We start from the raw sequence: 20,959 nt of genomic DNA, 5'->3' as shown, positions 1-20,959 counted from the left end.
TGTATAATTATGGTCAAGACAGATGGGTATCCTATTTATTTATGGAGAGGGAAGATGTTTAGCCAACAAATTGCTTTCCTGTTTATTCTTTACTGGCATTTTCCTGGGAAATAATTGTTACCACTTTTCTGTTCCTTTCCTTCCCCTTCCATCCAATCATGTAACCATGATTTGTTTTTGACTGCAATTCCAGTTCCTCCTCTCCTTTGTTTCCCTTACAGAAAGCGGATATTGCAATTGCTCCATTAACTATTACCCTTGTGAGAGAAGAGGTGATCGACTTCTCAAAGCCCTTCATGAGCCTGGGGATATCTATCATGATCAAGAAGCCTCAGAAGTCCAAACCAGGAGTGTTTTCATTTCTTGATCCTTTAGCCTATGAGATCTGGATGTGCATTGTTTTTGCCTACATTGGGGTCAGTGTAGTTTTATTCCTGGTCAGCAGATTTAGCCCCTACGAGTGGCACACTGAGGAATTTGAAGATGGAAGAGAAACACAAACTAGTGAATCAACTAATGAATTTGGGATTTTTAATAGTCTCTGGTTTTCCTTGGGTGCCTTTATGCAGCAAGGATGCGATATTTCGCCAAGGTTGGTTACTCACCTGCTTCAACTTTGTGCATTTTAGGTCTCCAGTGCATATTCATGGTGTTTATGAATTCACTCTAAAGAAGTTACCAGCTGCCGACTGCTTGTCCAAGCAAATTAAGACTTTGAAGGACAAACTTTGACCCTCGGCGTAAGCCTGTGAAATATTTGAACAATGTTCTTTGAATGTTGATCATGTATTTCCCTGGTGAAATTATACACACCATGGAGAGGCTATAAAATGCATAAGGTTTCTATCATTCCATGCCTTCTTGGAGGGGTACCGTGTTTTTGCTGCATATTCTCATTTTACAGTCATCTGTGTGTTGATTCACAGACCTGTATATGGGAAAATGGGCAATTTAATTTATTAACAACAGCAACAACAACAAAAAACTTGTTGGAAAAAAATTTGTTCACACACATCCCATTTCTTTTATTTTCCTAACATTGGCTCATGGAAATGCTGTAAAAAAAATACATTATACAAGTTTTCTTTTTCTTTCTTTCTTTTTTTTTTTTTTTTTTTTTGAGGTTTGCTGGCTGGATTAAAAAGATAACAGTTTCTGAGTATCTGGAAATACATAGAATATGTAGAGAGGATTAATTATTCACTACAAAGCTTGCGTCATGTTGAATGGTAGTACACACACACCATGCAATAAACTCATTCTCTAGTATCATTAGGATGTGTTAATCCCTATACTGGAATGCCTAATTATAGTAAATCTGTCACAAAGCATCAATTACTTTTACCTTATATATGTGAGTGAGAATGATAACCATATGTGGCTCTTCAGAGGAATAAATCATGTTTTCTCTAGTGTGTTAACTTTAGCATTGAAAGCCAAATGGCTCACAGTCTACTGGAGCATTTTTTTTCAGGCTGGATTACCCTCCTTTGATTCTAAGGAATGCCTTATGTAATGAAGGAGGTGAATTTTCTGATATTAATTCATTAAGTTGTTGTATTTTGAGCACTTTCCTAAATTATCAGTCATTAATTTCAAAAACTATATGAAAAGCTCAAAACTATATACCTTTTATGATTTTTTCAGCATGTTCCACAACACAAGGTAAGGAAAATATGCCATGTGAGCAGAAATTATTAATGATTTACTTCTCTGATAAGAATTCTGGTGGTAGTGATTTTTTTAAAAAAATAATATTTTTTTTTACAAATATAGATCTAAAAAAGCTTAGGTCCATCATATTCCCTGGGGCTTTTCTGTCAAACTGCGTAGAATTAGAAATAATGCCAATGATATTTGCATGGCATGACATGTATACATGTGGAGAGACTATATGTATATCTTTAGTATATGTTTCATCTCTAGCAGAACATAGAAGGTTCACAGCTTCATCTCTATATTTAGTTTATCTGATTGAAGTTAAAGGTACAAAGAGAAGGTCCTAATAATGAGGGAAAGGGGATCATATTGAGGTCTCAGGGAACATTCTGGTCCATAAAATAATAAATGACTTACCTTTGATAAGAAGGCCACTGGAGTATGTTATCTTGATTTGAGATGTAAGGCAATTATCCTGGAGTGATATAAATTATGCTCTGTCTTTTGGATATGTAGGAGAAGTGTATGGGGTGCATCATGAAGTAGTATGCATTGTCTGAGTTCTCCTGAATGGGTCTTTAGTTCTGTTTGCCCTACTCACCGTCAATCGTGTCATGTGTCCTAAATTTGTAGGAATGGAAACCCTATTTGCACATAGTGACTGGGGCAAAAGACACATTTAACAGTGTTTGACATTGCAGGGTCCTCCACTACGTATAGATGACTTCTCGTTTTTATTATGCCTGCTTCCAAAATAGGGTTTTTTTTTCTGATTTATAAATTTCATTCATAAATCATGACTCATACAATTTCACATAGAGAAATTTCACAGAGAAATCTTTATTTCTTAATAAGACACACAGATTTTAGCTATCATGCTTTTTTTTCAATTTTCATGATTTATTTTTCATCAATCGTGAAATATATGTGTATATATATATTTATTTGCATATAAATATATATATGCAAAATTTATTTTATTAAAAATTTAAAATTTGAAGCTAGGGATGTGATCAGTAGTACAGTGCTTGCTGGGCATGCATAAAATTCTGGGTTCTATCCCCAGTATTACAATAAATAAATAAATAAATAAACAAATAGTTTAAAAAGTACCTATCTTTATTTTTTATGCTTTATCTTTATTTTTATGCTCTATAGACATTAAAAAGTGAGCACAATATATAGTGTTGAAAAATTTAATGATTTTTTAAAAAGAAGCAAACTGTCATGCTTTAGAATGCAATGATGACTACTCTAGGCCAGAAGAGTAGAGTGGATGACTGACTGTCTTTAGAAAAAGGTTGAAATGCACAGGTGATTTTAAGAAATGTTCTTTAAATATCTTTTTAAAATTTATCATCCCTTTCCAATTAAAATATGACATGGAACTATGTTATTATTGTCTATAGAACATATTTAAATTGTAATCTAGAATGATTGGTTAGACTTATTGTTTGGTCATTGGCCAGAAATTAACTTTACAATATCTTCACTATAATATACAGTTTTCCAAAGAATAGTTTCTAAAAATGGGAACTATTTTTTCTGCTTACTTTGGGTCTTCCTCCCAATGTTTCTAAAGGATTTAAATAAATATAAAAATATGTTATTTTAAAAACAATTATTCAATAGAAAATAAAAGGAAATATAGTGTATGTATATTTATTTGCTTCTTTAATGCATATGCTGAGAAGTAAATTTTTTCTTTTTAATAATAGAAATAATTTTTATCTATTTAGAAACATTCATTGATACCTTTAAAACATTTGAAAGTAAATAACAAATTACTTAAGTATTTTTCACTTCTGAATGACTTGTAAGTTCAAGAATATTTTGAGCTTATACATTTTAAACCAATTGATATATTTAATCTCATTGAATCTGGTTTAAACACTGAAATAGAAACCAACTGGTGATATTTACTTTTTCAAAGGAAAAAAATGATTTATAAAAATTATTCCTAAACATTTAATTTAGCATGTGGTGGGTACGATGGGTAGAGTCAAAACCAATTAGCCAGTGATCATCTTTTCTTTGAGGGGATTAAGTTTTCAGGCATTGAATCTGCCACATTAAATACAGGCTACCTGTTGTGTAGTTTATTCCTCCCATGTCATAGGGTAAATAGTGAACACTCTGAGAGTAGTTGTGTCTGCCTGAAGAATTTTCCAATGATAAGTCTTAATATCCTTTTCATAAGTGAGAATGATGTAACTTTTTCTATGCTATCATATTTGTTTAATTCTTTGCATCTCATAGAGATTTTGTGGTGAAGGCACTTATATTATTTTTGTTTTCCATTGCTATTTCTCTCTCATTTTAATCAACAGGAGTTTTCATCTAAAAAACAAAGGCAGGGACAAACTAATTTGAAAAGAAAGTTTTGGGTTCTTTTTTTTTTTTTTCACTGAATGGTGTATTCTACCAATATAACCCAACAATTTGATATAGTATCTGTTTTACTAAGGGATGCATTTTTGAATATTGATTGTCGAGAACCTTAAGGTCATAAAGTGCCAAATATTTGTGACTAAAGTTTTAGAATTGTATCCTCTTCACTCTAGCAAGTCTGATTGACTTCACTCTCGTAACTTTGACAAAGCAGAGTTACTGAGAACAGGAAAAATATTTAGTTTATTGGTTTGTTAATATTCCTCAAATTCTTTAATTATGTGTAGAATACCATATCATCATATAGTAATATAATACGGTGGATTTCTTTTTATGCATCGACATATTTATATTTATCCCGTTCAAATTTTAAAGTAAATTAATGGGAATCTATTAAGCTTTTAAAAAGTATTGTATGTAAGAATTTATAGTCATAGAAATATTGCTATTTTGTTATATTTCACACTGGGAGTTTATTTGACAAACTTTTAAACATCTAATTTGTTTTCTTTTAGTTTTCTTTTTTCTTAAGCAGGAGACAGACAGGAACAGGGCAGTCCATACTGTGAAGGCATCTGATTTTTATTCTTTGAGAATTATGTTTTGTGTCATATCTTTGTTCATGGTATTATTTTTTTTCCATTCTCTCTTTTATGCTGTATCAAATACTTATATTTTTGCATACATAAAACATAATTAAATTTTGGGCCTTTTTGAGGGATTGAAGCATCACTGGTGCATTCAAGGGAGGGATTTTTTTTTTCATTGTTTAATGTGACATCCATGGTGCATACTCTCATTTTTAAAAATAATTCAGTTTTGTTTGTAAACATTGTTATGAGTTTTGCTGATCTTCTAAGATTCTCTTCTTCATGTTTACTTATGTCATGAGTATATAAAGAACTATGATATTTAATGAATTGTTTGTACCTTTCTTAAAATTGCTTCATTATGGAATTCCATACCATGAACTATTTGGGCATTATAACTTTGAGAATCCCAGCATTTTCAAGTTTTGTCCTCTGGGTATGTTATCAGATTTAGTCACTCTATATTCCTTGCCCAAAATATTTAGTAATTTTTAAATTCAGTAACTAGTAGAAATATGGAAAAGTATAAAATGAAATATTCCTGTATAAGTCAATATTTGCATATTACTGCTAACTTGTTTTTTTAAATTAGGTCATTCATTTCACTTTACAAATCCATTTCATACTTGTTATTAGATCCCTCTCTGGGCGCATTGTTGGAGGTGTGTGGTGGTTCTTTACCCTGATCATAATCTCCTCCTACACGGCTAACTTAGCTGCCTTCCTGACTGTAGAGAGGATGGTGTCTCCCATCGAAAGTGCTGAGGATCTTTCTAAGCAAACAGAAATTGCTTATGGAACATTAGACTCTGGCTCCACTAAAGAGTTTTTCAGGGTAAGAGACACTGCTTTGTGGCTTCTGACTTTGTACCTAACATTTAACCTCTTTAAATTTTGTCACCTCCTTCCCACTGCCATGATCTATGCCAAGGTGCTATGTGAAAATAACCCTGTCTGTCGTTCTGTGTTTGCTCTTGAATTTATCTCTATCTCTGACCCTTCCCTGTTCCTTTCCTAGCTTTGTTTCTTTGTTGATTCTTAACCCCTTTGGAGAGAAACCACAATGTTGCAATGAAATTTTATTGTTTTATAAAATAATTGTCCCTTTGGAACAAAACTGAAGCAAAATATAGTTAAGTTTAGATGGTTAATGTGTTTTAAACAAGGATATCCTTTTATGTTTCATTTTACATAAAACGTGATTGAATCTCTCTTGCATAGTTTATACTTGAAAGACCCACGTTGAAACCAAATATGCTAATTCTGTGTCAGAAAACAGATTATATTATTAAGTGAATATTCTGAATTTTCCATGCAACTGCTTCATGGAGAGGCTAACAAAGGCCCACTACTTTTAAAATAAGTCACACAATCATAATGTGTTTATTAGATGTAGGTTAATATTTTTCTTCCAGTTAGTGGTCCTGTGTTTGTAGGAAAAGACCAGGGCTTCATGCTAGCATAATTTTCTTTCATTTTACTATTATTTACATAAAAGAAATCATCCTGTTGAAATGCTTAAATACAGATGATTAATTTCTGTCTCAAACCAATGTATATGATGTGTGATGATCTCTGATAATCCACAAGCATCTTTGAATGTATCTGAGTTGTTGTGAGATCATGGCCAATTTATTTCATAATTAGGATTGGGACCCTCAGTTGGCCAAATGCTGAAGCAGCAGATTGTAATTTGCAGGCTATCTCCTCCTGAATTATCCCTGGTGTCTTTTCCAAATAACTTCAGCTGGGCTGAAGATACATGAGATGGAAGGAAAAGTGTGGGGGCAAAACCACAGATAATGACAGAAAGTTAGAAATTGGGTCAGGAAGAGTATAAGACCTTAGTACATTTTTATGTACCTCAATTTAAGTGGAGAAGTATGACCTACCAGCAGATTTTTGGGGATTCAATGAGGATCTAAGTATGAATATGGTAATACAAATTTGCTACTAATGACAGTCTATGATCACTTCTGGACCTACATGTTGGGGTTGGGGTGTGGCTCAATGGTAGAATGCTCGCCTAACAAGCATGAAGTCCTGAGTTCAATCCCCAGTCCCCATGCCCAAATCTTCAAAGACAAATAGCTGCAATGATATTGGACCTACATGCAATATATGTATGCATGCTTTCAATATAACATAGTGCTCTAATTTCATCGTAACAATAGATTTATTAAAATAAATTAGAATACTGAATGTTTCTTCATTAGAAATATATGTGGTACACAACATGATTTTCTTTTATCTTATCTGGAAAAATAAGATATCCTTTGAGGTAGATGAGATCTGTGAATGATACAGGAACCTGACCTGGTTTAGTGAGTGGTACTTTTGTTGAGAAAATTATGTATATTGTTTGTAAATGCTCTCTTGCATTTGAGTAGGCATCTGTTGAGAGAGGTACTTATAACCTTGTGTGGAAATAGTGGTACCGACTACTTTCAACCACTATCCATCCTCATTACAGAGCTTTTCAGTGTATCTTAACTCAGTCCTTCAGAGAAACATGCCTTAATCAATAAAATGCCAGGATTTCATGCTCGATATTCTCAAATTCTCTAGTAGACAAGAAGAGAAAGCTAGAGAACTCAGAACAAAGAAATTTGCTACTATTCTATTTCAGCACACGAATCCTTGGAGACTGAATTTGCAATATGCAGTTGTGGAATTTTCATAAGGTCATAGTATTTACCTTTCCTACAGTAATAGAGAAATCATGGGGGATATTTAGGAAAACTGACTACTTCTATTGACATAGGTTCCCAAAGCAGTTTCCCACACTCCATTGCTTTGAAGCCTCACAATATTTCTGTCTGAAAGTTGCTATGATTTGGATGGTTTAAGTTGCCTCCAAAAGATTCATGTGTTAGAAGGTTGATCCACAGTCTGAAGATGTTGAAAGGTAGTAGAACCTTTAAGGAAAGGACCTAGCAGAAGATGATTAGGTCATTTGTGGCACAGTCTTTGGAAGGAATTAATGTATATCTCATGGGATTCTGGTTAGTTTTTGTGATAGTGGATTGTTATAATGTGAGGCTATCCCATGCACTTGGTCTCTATTGCATGTGGCCATTTTTATTCCCTTCTCACCACCATGTTGGGTCACAGCTAAGTAGGCTGTCCCCAGAGACCAGACAGATGGTGCTTCCCAGTCTTGGACTTTCAACTTCCAAAACTCCGAACTTATTAACAATTTTGTTCAAAATAAAAATCCAACCTCAGATAACTTGTGATAGCAACAGAAAACAGGGCGATGATTTTTGTTGGAATTTGATGCATTTTTAAACTGAAGCTAATTTGAGGAACTTGACAAATTCAGGCAGCTAGTAAATATGCTGAGATATTTTACTACTAACCTGAATTCTTTACTTGCACTCTTTTTCCTTGTAAGGCAAGATATCTGAATTTATTTCACTGCTCCCTTGGTCTGTTCTTGGTCACATCCATGCTTGCTTATGTAATGCTAGAGTCAGTAATGACTGAAATGCAAGCAGGTCCCCACAGTTGCTCTCAGCATAGCTCCAAAAGAACTGGTGATAAAATGACCTAGGCTAAGTCTCAATACATATAACATTATAGCCAGCTTCTTCTTATCTAAAGAAAGAAGAATGTGAGCTCAAAAATATTCATAAGCCACATTATTTATTGTGTTTGTGTCAGTAAGCAAAAGTTATATAGCAGCACATATTACTAATAGAATAAAGCTTCATCATATTATTTTGTTGAAATATATGACATGGTTGAGATTTGATAAAATATGTATACAAAAGACTTATTTCTCTAAGGGGGATTAAATAAAAAGGTCTTCGTAGTTTGTAAATAATTTTGAACAACTTTTCTTTCTATATTAATATTTCATATTTGGGTGCTATGATGATAATAGGAAAATCTTATTTTTGTTTCTGACACCCCAAATATTGATTGTGGTACTGTGGTTTTCTGGCAACATCCATCAATATTTCCTTTTGAGCACATACTTTCTATTCACAGACTGTTATGTACAGTGTATAAACAAGATGAAGACAATTTGGAGACATTTTGGAAACAAAAATATTTGATATTCTTTGGTATTTTTTTTTTTTTGAATCCTAAGGTATACTGCAGTTTTTTAGCTGTAGTATGGTTGAATTTCTAAGTATCTGGGAGAAAAAGTTGCAAAGGAAATTGTATTCCAAAAATTCATATTCATCATATATCTTTCTAAATTATTCTTTGGCTCTAGGGATTTTGGAGTCTCTGTAAGGTACATTCAGAAGAGGGTGAATGCTAACAGATTGATTGTGGTAGTAACCAGTCTCCAAAGAAAGAGGATGTAGATGAAGTGAGCTGAAGACAGACTGAAGACATGTACTCTACACTTTGTTCTTTGGCTGTCTGTGGTACTTACTCTCAGACCCACAACCCAGGAAAATAACTAATTACATGTAGAAGAAGAAACTTCTGACAAAAAGTTGTACAAGAAGAAATTTTTTAGGGGTGGTACAGAGGATAAACCCAGGGGAACTCTACCACTGAGCTATATCCTAACCTTTTTTATATTTTTTAAAATTTATTAAAAATTTTTAGACATTAAGTTTCTGAGGTTGACCTTGAACTTATGATCCTCTTGCCTTATTATCCCAGATCCAAGTTGCTGAGATTATAGGAGTGTGCCCATGTACTTGGTATCATCGGCTAATCTTCAAAGCTCTAACATTTATCTTATTCTTCCTAATATGACTTACTTTGATTTTGTTGATAGCTTTTTTCCTTTGTATCCTCTTTTACAATTTTATAGATTATTACCTATATTACTGTTTAAAGGTCTATTGCTGTGTTTATTATATCAACCATTTTTTTTTTTTTTAATCTAAGGAAGAGCTTTGGATTAGTTAGCATTGGAGAAACTGGTCAGAGCACCTAGGTCATTGTCTAAATTTTAAATAACTAACTCAAGAATGAAAAACAACTTATGAAAATTTAGAAGTTAATGTACATTTTAAATATAAAATTCAGAATTCTGAGCTCTTAGTCTATTATCTCAATATTAATGAATGATTTCATAAAATCTTTGTTGAAATGAAAGCACCTTATATGCTATTATGAGATGAATATTTTGTAGTTTATAGGGACCTTTTTCATACAAAAGTGATATTAGTTGTTCAAGTGAAAGCCTAAATTACTTTCAGATTTTAGGTAAATAATAAAAAAGTAGGTTGCACTAATATTACTTTAATGAAATCAGTGAGTGTAATAGTTTTAGAGGTTCAGTTGAAGTTGCAAATTTTCTAATTGTACATGTACTTTTCTTCAATGACAATCTGTCAATTAATAAAACATTTATTTAAACATTAATAAAACATTTATTTTGTTTGGCTGGAAGGAGAAAGTAAGTGGAGGGCAACTATCAAGATAAGTGAGGAAAGTAAATTGGCAACTTCATGTTCTGCGGTTTTCTGCTTATAGAACCCATGCACATTACTTATACAGTGTGAATGATAACACCTGCATCATTTTGGAGTTGCTGATCATTCTAATTATAGTGCCACTGTAGCCCACCTATAATTAAGAAAGAATTAGGCTTTCAATTAGAAACTACTATTTTTAGAATTTCACATTTTGATAATTTCTTCTCTCAATAAATAGGACAGATCTTCAATTATGTGATGATTGTGTTGTGGATAATGATTTCATAGAACCTATATGCGTTATGTTCCCATGAAACTTAGGTTTTTAGGACAGGAAATGACTTTTGTATATACACCTATTATTGGCCTGTTAATTCATCCATCCATGCGGCACTATGATTAACTTGCAGATTGGGACCTACCTCCTCACCCCTGTCCTAAATCCTTCACACTGCAACCTCTGGTTCTCTTATCTGTAAAGATGAGGGACATGGTGTATTGTCTACAAAATAGATCTACTTTAATCATTTCAATTTGATAAAGAAAAGATTCTAAACCATTGCCAAAATAAAGGTGTTTCCCTGCTTACTGCATGGAACCAATCATACCCATTTGCAAAGGATAAATTTAATCTAATTAAATCCAATAAAGTAGGCTATTGTTACCCAGCATCAGTCTTTTTGCAGAGTTTTGAAATAGTATTAATGATAGACAACTAGTAATAAGGCAACTGTTCCTTACTTAAGTGAAAAGATTAGTTTGAAACTCTCATATATATATACACACATACACATAATATATGCATATATGATTACCAGAGAATGATAACAATTAGGAGCTTCCTTTTAAGAGGCAGCAATCTTTTCTTCTTACTTCATCTGTGGCAGAAGATACACTAATTTATATTTCCACATAAATACAAATTGAAATACATTTATAGGTAAAAATGTTCTAGCCATTATAGCAGTTCCCCTATAGAACTATATTGTTATAATTTTCCAGTTACTGTTTTCATTTAGCAACAATACATGATTGTTTCTTCATCAATATGCTGTACAGAACAGATATCACTAATTTGGGGTTATTTTCCATGTTGTTTTATTACTTCTTGGTACTGCTAATTATTACTTTGCCACAGTATTACCTATTTATGTGCAAGCAGGAATATGGAGGTCTAGCTTTTTACATATCAGTACACATATGTATTCCATCTTTCAAATTTTTTAGAAATGAAGTGAGTATAGCTATATGTATATTCCCATATATGTGGAAAGTTACTCTATCAGAATATATGTTTTATAGATTTTCACACGTGCTTAAATATTTAAAGAGTTTCTAAATTAGTAGGCATTAGATACATGCTGAATATAAGTACATAAGCAATAAATAGTGCTGTGCATGTAAGTCAGCTCATGCATGGTTAGTCATATCTATTACCAATTTCTCCTCCTTGGTTTTTCTGTGGACTTTATTATAGCAGAACAATCTGCACAGCTGACAACTCTCATGCCCAAGCCTTCTTTAAATGATCCAGTACAAGTTGAATCATTTCCTTTCTGGTTGGCAGTTTTTTCTTTTTCTGACATTTTAATTTTTCTCACCAGTCCACAGAACATCTGAGAAAGCACTGAATTTGTGAAGACTTTAAGGACACAATCAGTCTAAGCTGTCTGGAAAGAGCCTCTGTCCTCTGTCTCAATTCAGCTGGCGCTAGCTAGGTGAACCGTGCAGGAAAGATCAAAATTTTAGATGACTTTGCCATTGTTTCCTTTAAAAAGTATTGCTCCCTTTCAGGTCCCTGCAGTTCATGTAGTGGTCCTCAAATTTCATAGGACTGGACAACTAAAGACATGTAGACAACGCCAGAGAGATCATTTGTTTTCAGTGGCCCAACCACTAAGAAAGGGAAACGTCTATTTCTTGAATTGTGACTGTTGTGCACAGTGATAGCTTCTTCCAGGGTGAAGGGGTTCTTTCAGTGACTTTCATCCCACAGCTATTCTCTGCAAAGGTCTGTGCTCTCTACCCATCCAGCTGGGTCATTGAGGAAATCACCTTAAGTTCTACTGGCTTAACACTTAGATCAGATCAGGTTACAGGAACTTTATTGTTCCAACAAAAAGAAAGCACTCCTTTTCACACCAACTGCAGATCATGAGGACAATTAAAATAGTTGGAAAAGTTAAAACAGTACAGAAATAATTTGGGACTAAATCTTTCATTTAAAAACCCTTTAAAAATTTCCATTTGGATGCTTCACAGTGAAGATGAATTTAAGAATAAAGAGTACAGGTACCCCAGATGACTTAGTGTTCAATTCACTGTATTGTTGTAAGGAAAAGAATCATCTGAATTTTCCACACTAGGTGTGAAAATAAACATAGTAATAAACAGCTGGAGAACTTTGTGCAGAGAGAATAGAATCATGCTATTAGAATCAAATATCAACTAAATATAAATATTGTTGATAAAATTTTCAGAATTCTTTAACTGACTTTTGATATTTAAAAAGGCATTATCATTCATATTTCCAGCATGTGATTTTGCTAGCATATTATAAATAGAAATATGAAATTACTCTTCTGAATTATATATATATATATATATATATATATATATATATATATATATATATATATATATAAAATTATTATTTTTAATGGAAATTCATTCTTAAAATGGTAGAAAGAATGTGGACTTGAGGTAAAGTAATTAAAGTATGGAGGACAATGTTTAATAATAAAACATTTTGATCATTTTATCAGAAAGATTTAGATTAGTGTCCTTAAACCTCTATTTCAAGCAAGCATGAATCAAACATTAGCTTTTTTGGAGGCCAAGGCAGGGGGATCTCAAATTTGAGGCCAGCCTGTGCAATTTAGTGAAATTATCTCAAATCAAAATAAAAAGGATTGGAGATGTAGCCCAGAGGTAGAACACTCCTAGGTTCAATCTTGAGTCCTAAACACTTTAACAAACATTTATTTGGGGACACAGATACCCTTTCTGCATATGCGTTAATAACGTGAGAGTCAAGGGTAAGAAATGTAAAATATGCTAATCCCAGTTTTGAGATCAGGAACAGATCCTTGTTCCCAGGGATGATTAAACTCCTGAACACACTGAGGCAAGCATAGGAAGCAAGTTTTATTTAAGAACAGAACAGATACAAGACTTCTCTGAAGAGAAGAGGCCCCAGAGCTGGGTATCCATGGGACGGGTGCATATTCCTAATTTATAGACCCCAGACCCCTGTTTTAATTATTGTCTCTCTTTCTTCGCCATAAAGGTAACCAAGGGCAGGCCCGGGAGGTTTTTGGCAACCCACAGTGCAGAGGAATACAGTCACAGAAGTTAACCATTAGCAGTCCACTGTTTTCTCTTTGATAACCAGTCTTCATCCTCTCACAACTCCCATCATTCATGACCTACACTGATGACCTGACCTTCAACCCTGCCTTAGTTTGCTGAGAAATGTGACATATCCTGTCCACTTAGGCCAGGTGGGGGATGCAGGCAAGTTGGGTTTTGGCAAAAAAAAAAAAAAAAAAAAAGAAAAGAAAAAAAGAAAGCATGTGGGGGTCAGCACAGTAGCCCATTTTATAGGATTATTCTTTTAACCTCGTGTTCCCCCATTCTCATCTATCTGTCCCTTTTGAAATCATCATCTTTGATTTCCTGAAGGAATTCAGACTGATAAACCAAAGGGCCCATTTGTGGCCCATCATGGCCCTACATCATGGCGGGTAGTTTCCTGGTGCTGTCTGATTTTGCAACCATGTGTCTTTTTATGATATTTCCCCTGAGGTGCAAGGTTTTTGTTTATTTGCTTATTTTAAAATCAAATGGAGTCCTTTTTTATTTTTCCCTTAAATAAAAATTTCTTAAGATTATTTGAAAAAATTTGGCCATTGTATTGGGCTTCTTTCTTTCTTATTTGTAACTGTGGAATATTGAAACACTATTGGAGCCTATCAATGGGATACATAGAGATGCTAAAGTCTTAGGAGGTGGGAATAGAGTGCAGTGCAAATGGTCCAGTAGTGTGTCTGTTTTCTTAAAAAAAAAAATGCGATGCCCTGAAAATTTGTTCATTTATACAAAAAAGAATCTCATAGCCTTTTAGGCTAGAACAATTAATCAACACAACCAGGTTTTATTCGTAATTACATCCGCCTTTCAATTATTTAAACACACACACTCATACACTTAAAAGTTGTTGAGGTTGGATCAAAATACTGCAGAGAAGTTCTTTATGCATCATTTGATCTCGGATGGCATTGCCATCTTGAAACATAGGGATTCAATTACAAATTAACTCCCAAGTGCTGTTCATATCAGAAATATTGTTGCATTATTGAGTTCACCTTCCAAAGGTGTTCTTGAAAATGCCTTATAAATCTTTTTCTTTCTTTCTTTTTTTTTTTTTTTTTGGTACAGGGGCACTCAAACACTGAGCCACATCCCCAACCCTATTTCGTATTTTATTTAGAGACAGGGTCTCACTGAGTTGCTTATCACCTCACTTTAGCTGAGGCTGGCTTTGAACTCATGATCCTCCTGCCTCAGCCTCCTTAGCTGCCGGGATTACAGGTTTGTGCCACTGTGCCTGATTGCCATATGAATCTTAACCTACTACTTTTCTTATCCTCAAATACCATTTTGCTTTAGCTTTTATTCTTATAGTTTTTAGAAAGTTCTTTTTTTTTTTTAGAAAGTTCTTTTGAAATTAAAACTAGCCTCCCAAATATTTTCATTCATTGGTCCTCATTCTGACTTACATAATTTTTTGCTTTTCCATTTGACAGATGTCTCAAACATAGGGAGATTACTATTGTCTCTTTCTTAAATTTTCTCACTCAGAATTCTGAATTCTCTCAATCATTCTTTCAAAGTGTTTTTGAACACTTTGTTATGGCTACCCTAACTTGGGGATGTAGGTTTGCAACTGGTATCTAGAACTAGAGTCTGATCTGGTCTACTTATAGAGGATGTTGGCCTGAGCCTGAAAATTCAAATTTCAGACCAATTTCAACCTGAGTCTTTACATGAATACAAAACAAAATAAAGCAAAACACCCTGTTGCTAAGGCAAGTATTCTGCAGTCAGTGCAGTCTAACCATTCACCTTACCCCATCCCTGATCACTTACTTCACTTACACATCCTGCATGGCCCTCAGTGCACTGGCATTTCAAATTCTATTATCTGACATTTTTGTTAGCTTTCACAACTGTGACAAAAAGACCTGATGAGAACAGTTTTAGAGATGGAAAAGTCTATTTGGGTCTCACAGTTCCAGAGGTCTCAGTCTATAGATGGCTGACTTCATTCCTCTGGGCCCAAGTGAGGCAGAACATCATGGTGGAGGGGTGTGGAGAAGGCAAGCAGCTCAGGATATGACAACTGGGAAACAGAGCACTACACTCACCAGAAACAAAATATAAACCCTGAAGACATCCCTATTTCTTCTAGTTACACCCTCACTTCCTATAGTTTCTACCCAGTTAGTCTATATCAGTGAATTGAAGCAGTGACTAGGTTAAAGCTCTTGTAACTCAACCATTTCACCTCAAAATTTTCTTACATTGTCTGATACATCAGTTGTTGGGAGACACCTTGTATCTAAATTATAGCATTTAGACTCTATTATTTTATTTCAAACCTTCAAGTTTATTAGCTTCTGTGATAAATGAGTTGAATTAATAGCTTGCCATACATTTGTGGTTTACTGAAAACCTGGATAATTTAAATATAGATTGTGGTAAGCCTCATGTCTTCCATTCTGTGAATATAAATTGATTGTGGCCACATGCTGGGTTTTGTATTTATCCTTGTTAAATTTCACTTTGCTTTTTGGCTTATTGTTGCAAGCCCATACAATTTTAATACCGATTCTATCATCTACTATGATAATATTGCAAATTTGAAGTAAAAGGCAAATATTTGGAATATTTGCCTTTTATGTCAGCAACCTAATTGTAAACTAAAATACTTGACAAATGGGACTGTGTATAGATTCAATGGTATAATGACAGCTTTCATTCATATCAGTATTTGCATATTAATAAGTAATAACCAGCAGGGCTCCATTGTGCAAGCCTGTAATCCCAGCAGTTCTGGAGGCTGAGGAAAGAGGATCTTGAGTTCAAAGCCAGCCTCAGCAAAAGGGAGGCACTAAGCAACTTAGTGAGAGCCTATGTCAAAGTAAAATACAAAATAGGGCTGGGGATGTGGCTGTATTGCCGAGTGCCCTGAAATTCAATCTCCCATACCACACCCCCCCCCAAAAAAAAGGTAGTAGCCAATACTTTTGAGTATGTTTTTATCGTAAACCAACAAAATTCTGATAACCCTCATTCTTTAATCCATGAAAATACGATTAGATATATTGTTAAATAGTTTGATGACTAGGGTGTGGTGGCACATGCCTGTAATCCCAGCAATTTAGGAGGCTGAGGCAGGAGGCTCATGAATTCAAAGCCAGCCTAAAAATTAAGTGAGACCCTAAACAACTGTCTCTAAATAAATATATATATTTATTTATATAAAGAGTTGGGGATGTTGCTCAGTGGGTAACCACCCCTGGGTTCTATCCCAGGTACAAAAAAAAAACCTTTTGATACCAAACCTATTCTCTATTCACAATAAACCTTGAATGGGCTGATTAAGTAACCCTATTAAAGTAAAATATGTAGGAATACAATTGCTCTTTACTTTTCACTAGAAATCCACTTTGTATGCACACATGTGCACATATATGTAGTTAACACATAAGATATAATTAGTAGGATATTCCATTAATGCTGTTACTTACCATTTATTAGGGAATGAAAACACATGGAAATATCATTGCATTTTAAATTTTAAAAACATTGTTTCCCAAGGAGAAAATTAGCAAAGAATATGACTGTATTAATAATGCATGTATTAATTTAACTATGTATTTATCATATCTGAGAGTAATTTCAGAATGCCAAAAGAGCTCTGAGACTGAGCTTTACTTTTAGTTGATTAAAATGCTGTTGAAAATATAATTTACTCAGGTATCAGTTAGCCTATAAATAAATTATATACAAATATTTAACTGGATTTTTTTCTAAAATTTTATAATATTCTCAAGTGACTTTTTAACAGAACACTATTTATCTAAGCACTGTGTCTCAGTTTAGTCTGTATGTACATGTTTGAAGATATGGATATCTGGAATTCATTTCTGGTTCTTTTATGAGCTAACAATCTGCTTTTATAGGAAAGAAAGTCTTTCTGAGCCTTGTTCCTCAAATAAAGGGCTAGGAATGTAAGATGAGATTTGTGAGTTCTGTTATGTTACCAATCATTTGAAAATTTTAAACTGTTAAAAATATTTATAATTATAGACTTCAATAATTGCCATTTCAATTTTTAAGAAGCTGAGAACTTTTGTCATTTTAGTGCTAGAAGCATAGTTTGATGTGGACCACATATTATTTGAATTTTGTTTATTTGAAAAAATGTTTAATGTAGATTAGTCATATGGAAAAATCCTCATGAAAACAAACATATCAAATCACGCTTCTATAAAATATGTCATAATCCTTTACAAGTAACTTATTTATTAAATTGTAATTTTAAAAAAGAGAAGGAAAAATGTGAGAACTCCTATGAAATGTTCCTAATTATCTAACACGTCTTATATTAATGATTCTAAAAATATTTTCCACTCACTTGATTCTTGACATCATTAATATAAATCTTTTAATACAAATTATAGTTTTAATATCAAAGTTTATAGGAGTTAATAAACAAAGGAATGCTTATCTAAGGAAATATCTTAAATATTTTAAAAATGTACTAACGGTTGGGTCTCCCCCTCTATAGTGCCCCTGTTATAGACCCTCTTCTATCTAAAAGTAATTTATAGCAAAAAATTAAATCAAAGAAATCTTAATATTTTAATTTCAATATTACTTTCACATTTTTTACTGTGTATCATGAGTCTTCAGTAGTTCAATGTCTCTTTGAATTAAGCTGAAATAATGTTGACTTTTAAATCTTCATCTTTCAATAGTTTGCTTAGCCTTATGTATTAAACATAAATGGTATTAAAATGTAAAGAACTATAAAATTATTTTTATAAAACTATAGCAAGACAAATTGTAGCAAGAGAAAAGCCTGTGATCTTACTACACAGACATCCATAAAAGTCAGGAAATAGGGAAGAAAAGAAAAAAGTGTTTAGAGAAGTAAGAGAAGATAAGAGAAAGCATTGGGTTTCCATGAGCTAAAGGAGGACAATGTATGAACGAAATTTGTACAGTGGATCTACATACAGCATAGTTCTTGTAGTGCATGGAAATGTACACAAAGCGTATTACTTTAGCACAATGTGTATGTATGGTACACCTAAAAATGACTAAGTGGTAAATTTGATGTCATATATTTTTTCATAATTAAAAATGTTATGGAGCAGTTAGAAACAACAGCATGGATTCTTTCCGCATTGCGTAGTTTCTTTTCCTGAACCCAAACTCAGATTAGAATTACAAATGATAGGAAAATATGCACTTTCTTTAAAAAGTCAGTATGATTTGCATGTGTTCGCTCTTCAACTGTGCTAAAATGTGCTCAAATTTAGACATGGTTTAGGAAGGTAGTGAACATCATTGCCGGCTGTTCATCTTCTAAGTCCACACAAAGGGGCTAATTGAGACAATTTGATCAGTATTTGATTTGCATTTTTCAGACAATTGCTTAAATTTTCCTGGGTGCTTTTGATGTAGGACATTGTATGCATGTAACATGAATTGCTGGAATTCAGAACTTGAACAGGAAGCACTGTTTATAATATATTACCTTAGCTGACCACATGGGAATTTAAAAATCTGGGATAAAAATCTTCATTTTTTAAAAGCATATTTGTAAATATGTTCTAAGAAATGAGTGGTTCAGAGGCTGGAGTCTCTATTAAGAATGCGGTCTGATTCTTTTTGTTCTTTCAAAAGTAGTTATAAGAGGCTGAGGCTGTAGCTCAGTGGAAAAGCGTTTGCCTCGCGTGCGTGAGTTCCATGGTCACCACTAAATAAAAATATATAAAGATGCTGTGTGTACATCTACAACTAAACAATGTTTTTTTTTTTAAGTAGGTATAAAATACAAATCAACAAATATCTCACTCTAATAAGTGGTGATTTCTGACATAACAGTATCAGATTCTATGAACTATGTAGGTGTGCACCTTTGGCTAAGTTTGTTCAAACAATAGTTCTTGAAGAGATATGGTTATAAAATCATCTCATTAACTTTTAAAAAAATTTTATTTGTTCTTTTAGCTTTTTAGTTATACATGGCAGTAGAATCTATCTGATATATTTATACAAGCATGTAATGAATGTATCTTATTTGAATTAGGAATCCAGGCTTGTGGATATAAATGATGTTGAGATTCACTGTGGTGTATTCATATATGTACATAGAGCTCATCAACTTTTTAAAATAAGTGAATAGTAAACTAATAACTAGGAGACAAATGAATTAACTTATTAGGAAAAAATATTGTAACTTACAAAAATTCTTACTTACGAAAGCTAATTTTAACCTGATGCATCATTAGCAATGTTCATTGTAAGGTCTTGGATAATTTATAGATTTTTATTATTCTAAAATTACATCATAAAATCTTGTTCAGTCTAAAAAACATGTCATGCATATTACAGTATCTGTGAAGTTCTTTCATTAAAAAAATGAGTGTTTTATCTTAATAGAACTTGTAGTTCTAGATGAAGTAACATGCCAGATCTTGTATATTTTTAAATCGTTCAAAACTGGGAAGATAGAAATCAAGAAACTCAGTCAAAACACTATAGCTAGACACATTTTTCTGTATTACATTGTAAAATCTGTTAATTCCTAGAAATAATATATTTGTACTTTGAGAAATATTCTTAAAATTAACAAAAATCTTTTATGAATAAAACAAAATTTCATTGCTAATGTTTGTATTTTCCCAAAGGATATTCACATTACAAAGCATTATTTTAATTGACATGTTAATGAATGATTTGAATAGATAATTATGTAATTTCATTTTGAATTCTTCTTTATCAGCTTATGATATTGTTCCAAAACATTTCAACATCATGATTTTATGGGTGTTCATATTACAGAGAAACTTTGGAATTTAATAAGATTGCATGCAATTTAATCTAACTCATATACTGTAGCATCTTGCAATTGGTGGAGAATAGGAAGGCAGAATATAGGAGAAAAAATATAAACAATTTCTACTGGAGGCAAAGATCTGGAAAAAGCAAAACTGTCATTTTCCTAATTAAATTCACAAATATTCAACAGCAGACATTTATCAAGAACCTAGTATATGAAATATATTGCCAATCATTGTAAAGGCCTTAAGGGTAAAATTTTTCTAGTTGAGTTACTGGCAGAACTTTCCATCTTGTAGTTGTGTGTTCATAGCCCAGAGCAAGCCTGATCCACAGGGTAATGCATTTTCAAATCTAGTATCACAAGAATTGATACTATCTAGTAAGGGAAATAGATTGAAGAGTGCTTCAGGTAAATGATTGGATGATAGAAACAGTATTAAAAAGTGAGAAATATTGATATGTATTTAAGATGAAAGTATTCTGGATGGAGGATACCTGTCTTCTCACTGCATAACCACTGGGCTGAAATTATCCCCAAGCCCTGTCTCAGTATAGCTGTCCCTATTCAGATGGTGACAGTGTAGACAAGGCTACACTGTCTAGTTTCTTTCCCTGTGAGGTGAGTGGTAAACCTCAGTGATGAAAACCTGTCCTTCCTCTATTGGTGCTTGACCCTTAATTGTCAGATTGTCACCAAAATACTTTTATATGTAAATCTGCCTGACTCCCTAGGACAGCATTCTAAATAAATCTGTATTTCTCATACATCTGCTATAATGAATT

At 33.2% G+C, this 20,959-nt stretch overlaps 1 protein-coding gene across 3 annotated transcripts in view; it reads left to right on the top strand.

The window, feature by feature from the left end:
- Gria2 (glutamate ionotropic receptor AMPA type subunit 2) overlaps positions 1 to 20,959 on the top strand; it is a 140,168-nt gene that overhangs the window by 114,418 nt on the left and 4,791 nt on the right. For all 3 annotated transcript variants that reach the window (XM_076863786.2, XM_076863787.2, XM_076863785.2), the window contains exons 11-12: positions 222 to 592; positions 5,277 to 5,475. In XM_076863786.2, the coding sequence (XP_076719901.1) occupies positions 222 to 592; positions 5,277 to 5,475 (570 nt within the window). The remainder of the gene's footprint in view (positions 1 to 221; positions 593 to 5,276; positions 5,476 to 20,959) is intronic.

This window comes from Callospermophilus lateralis, chromosome 8 (genome assembly GCF_048772815.1).
Source record: "Callospermophilus lateralis isolate mCalLat2 chromosome 8, mCalLat2.hap1, whole genome shotgun sequence".
In the NCBI taxonomy this organism is placed as follows: Eukaryota; Metazoa; Chordata; class Mammalia; order Rodentia; family Sciuridae; genus Callospermophilus; species Callospermophilus lateralis.
The sequence above is the reverse complement of the archived record's forward strand: the minus strand, read 5'-3'. Positions and strand labels throughout refer to the sequence as shown.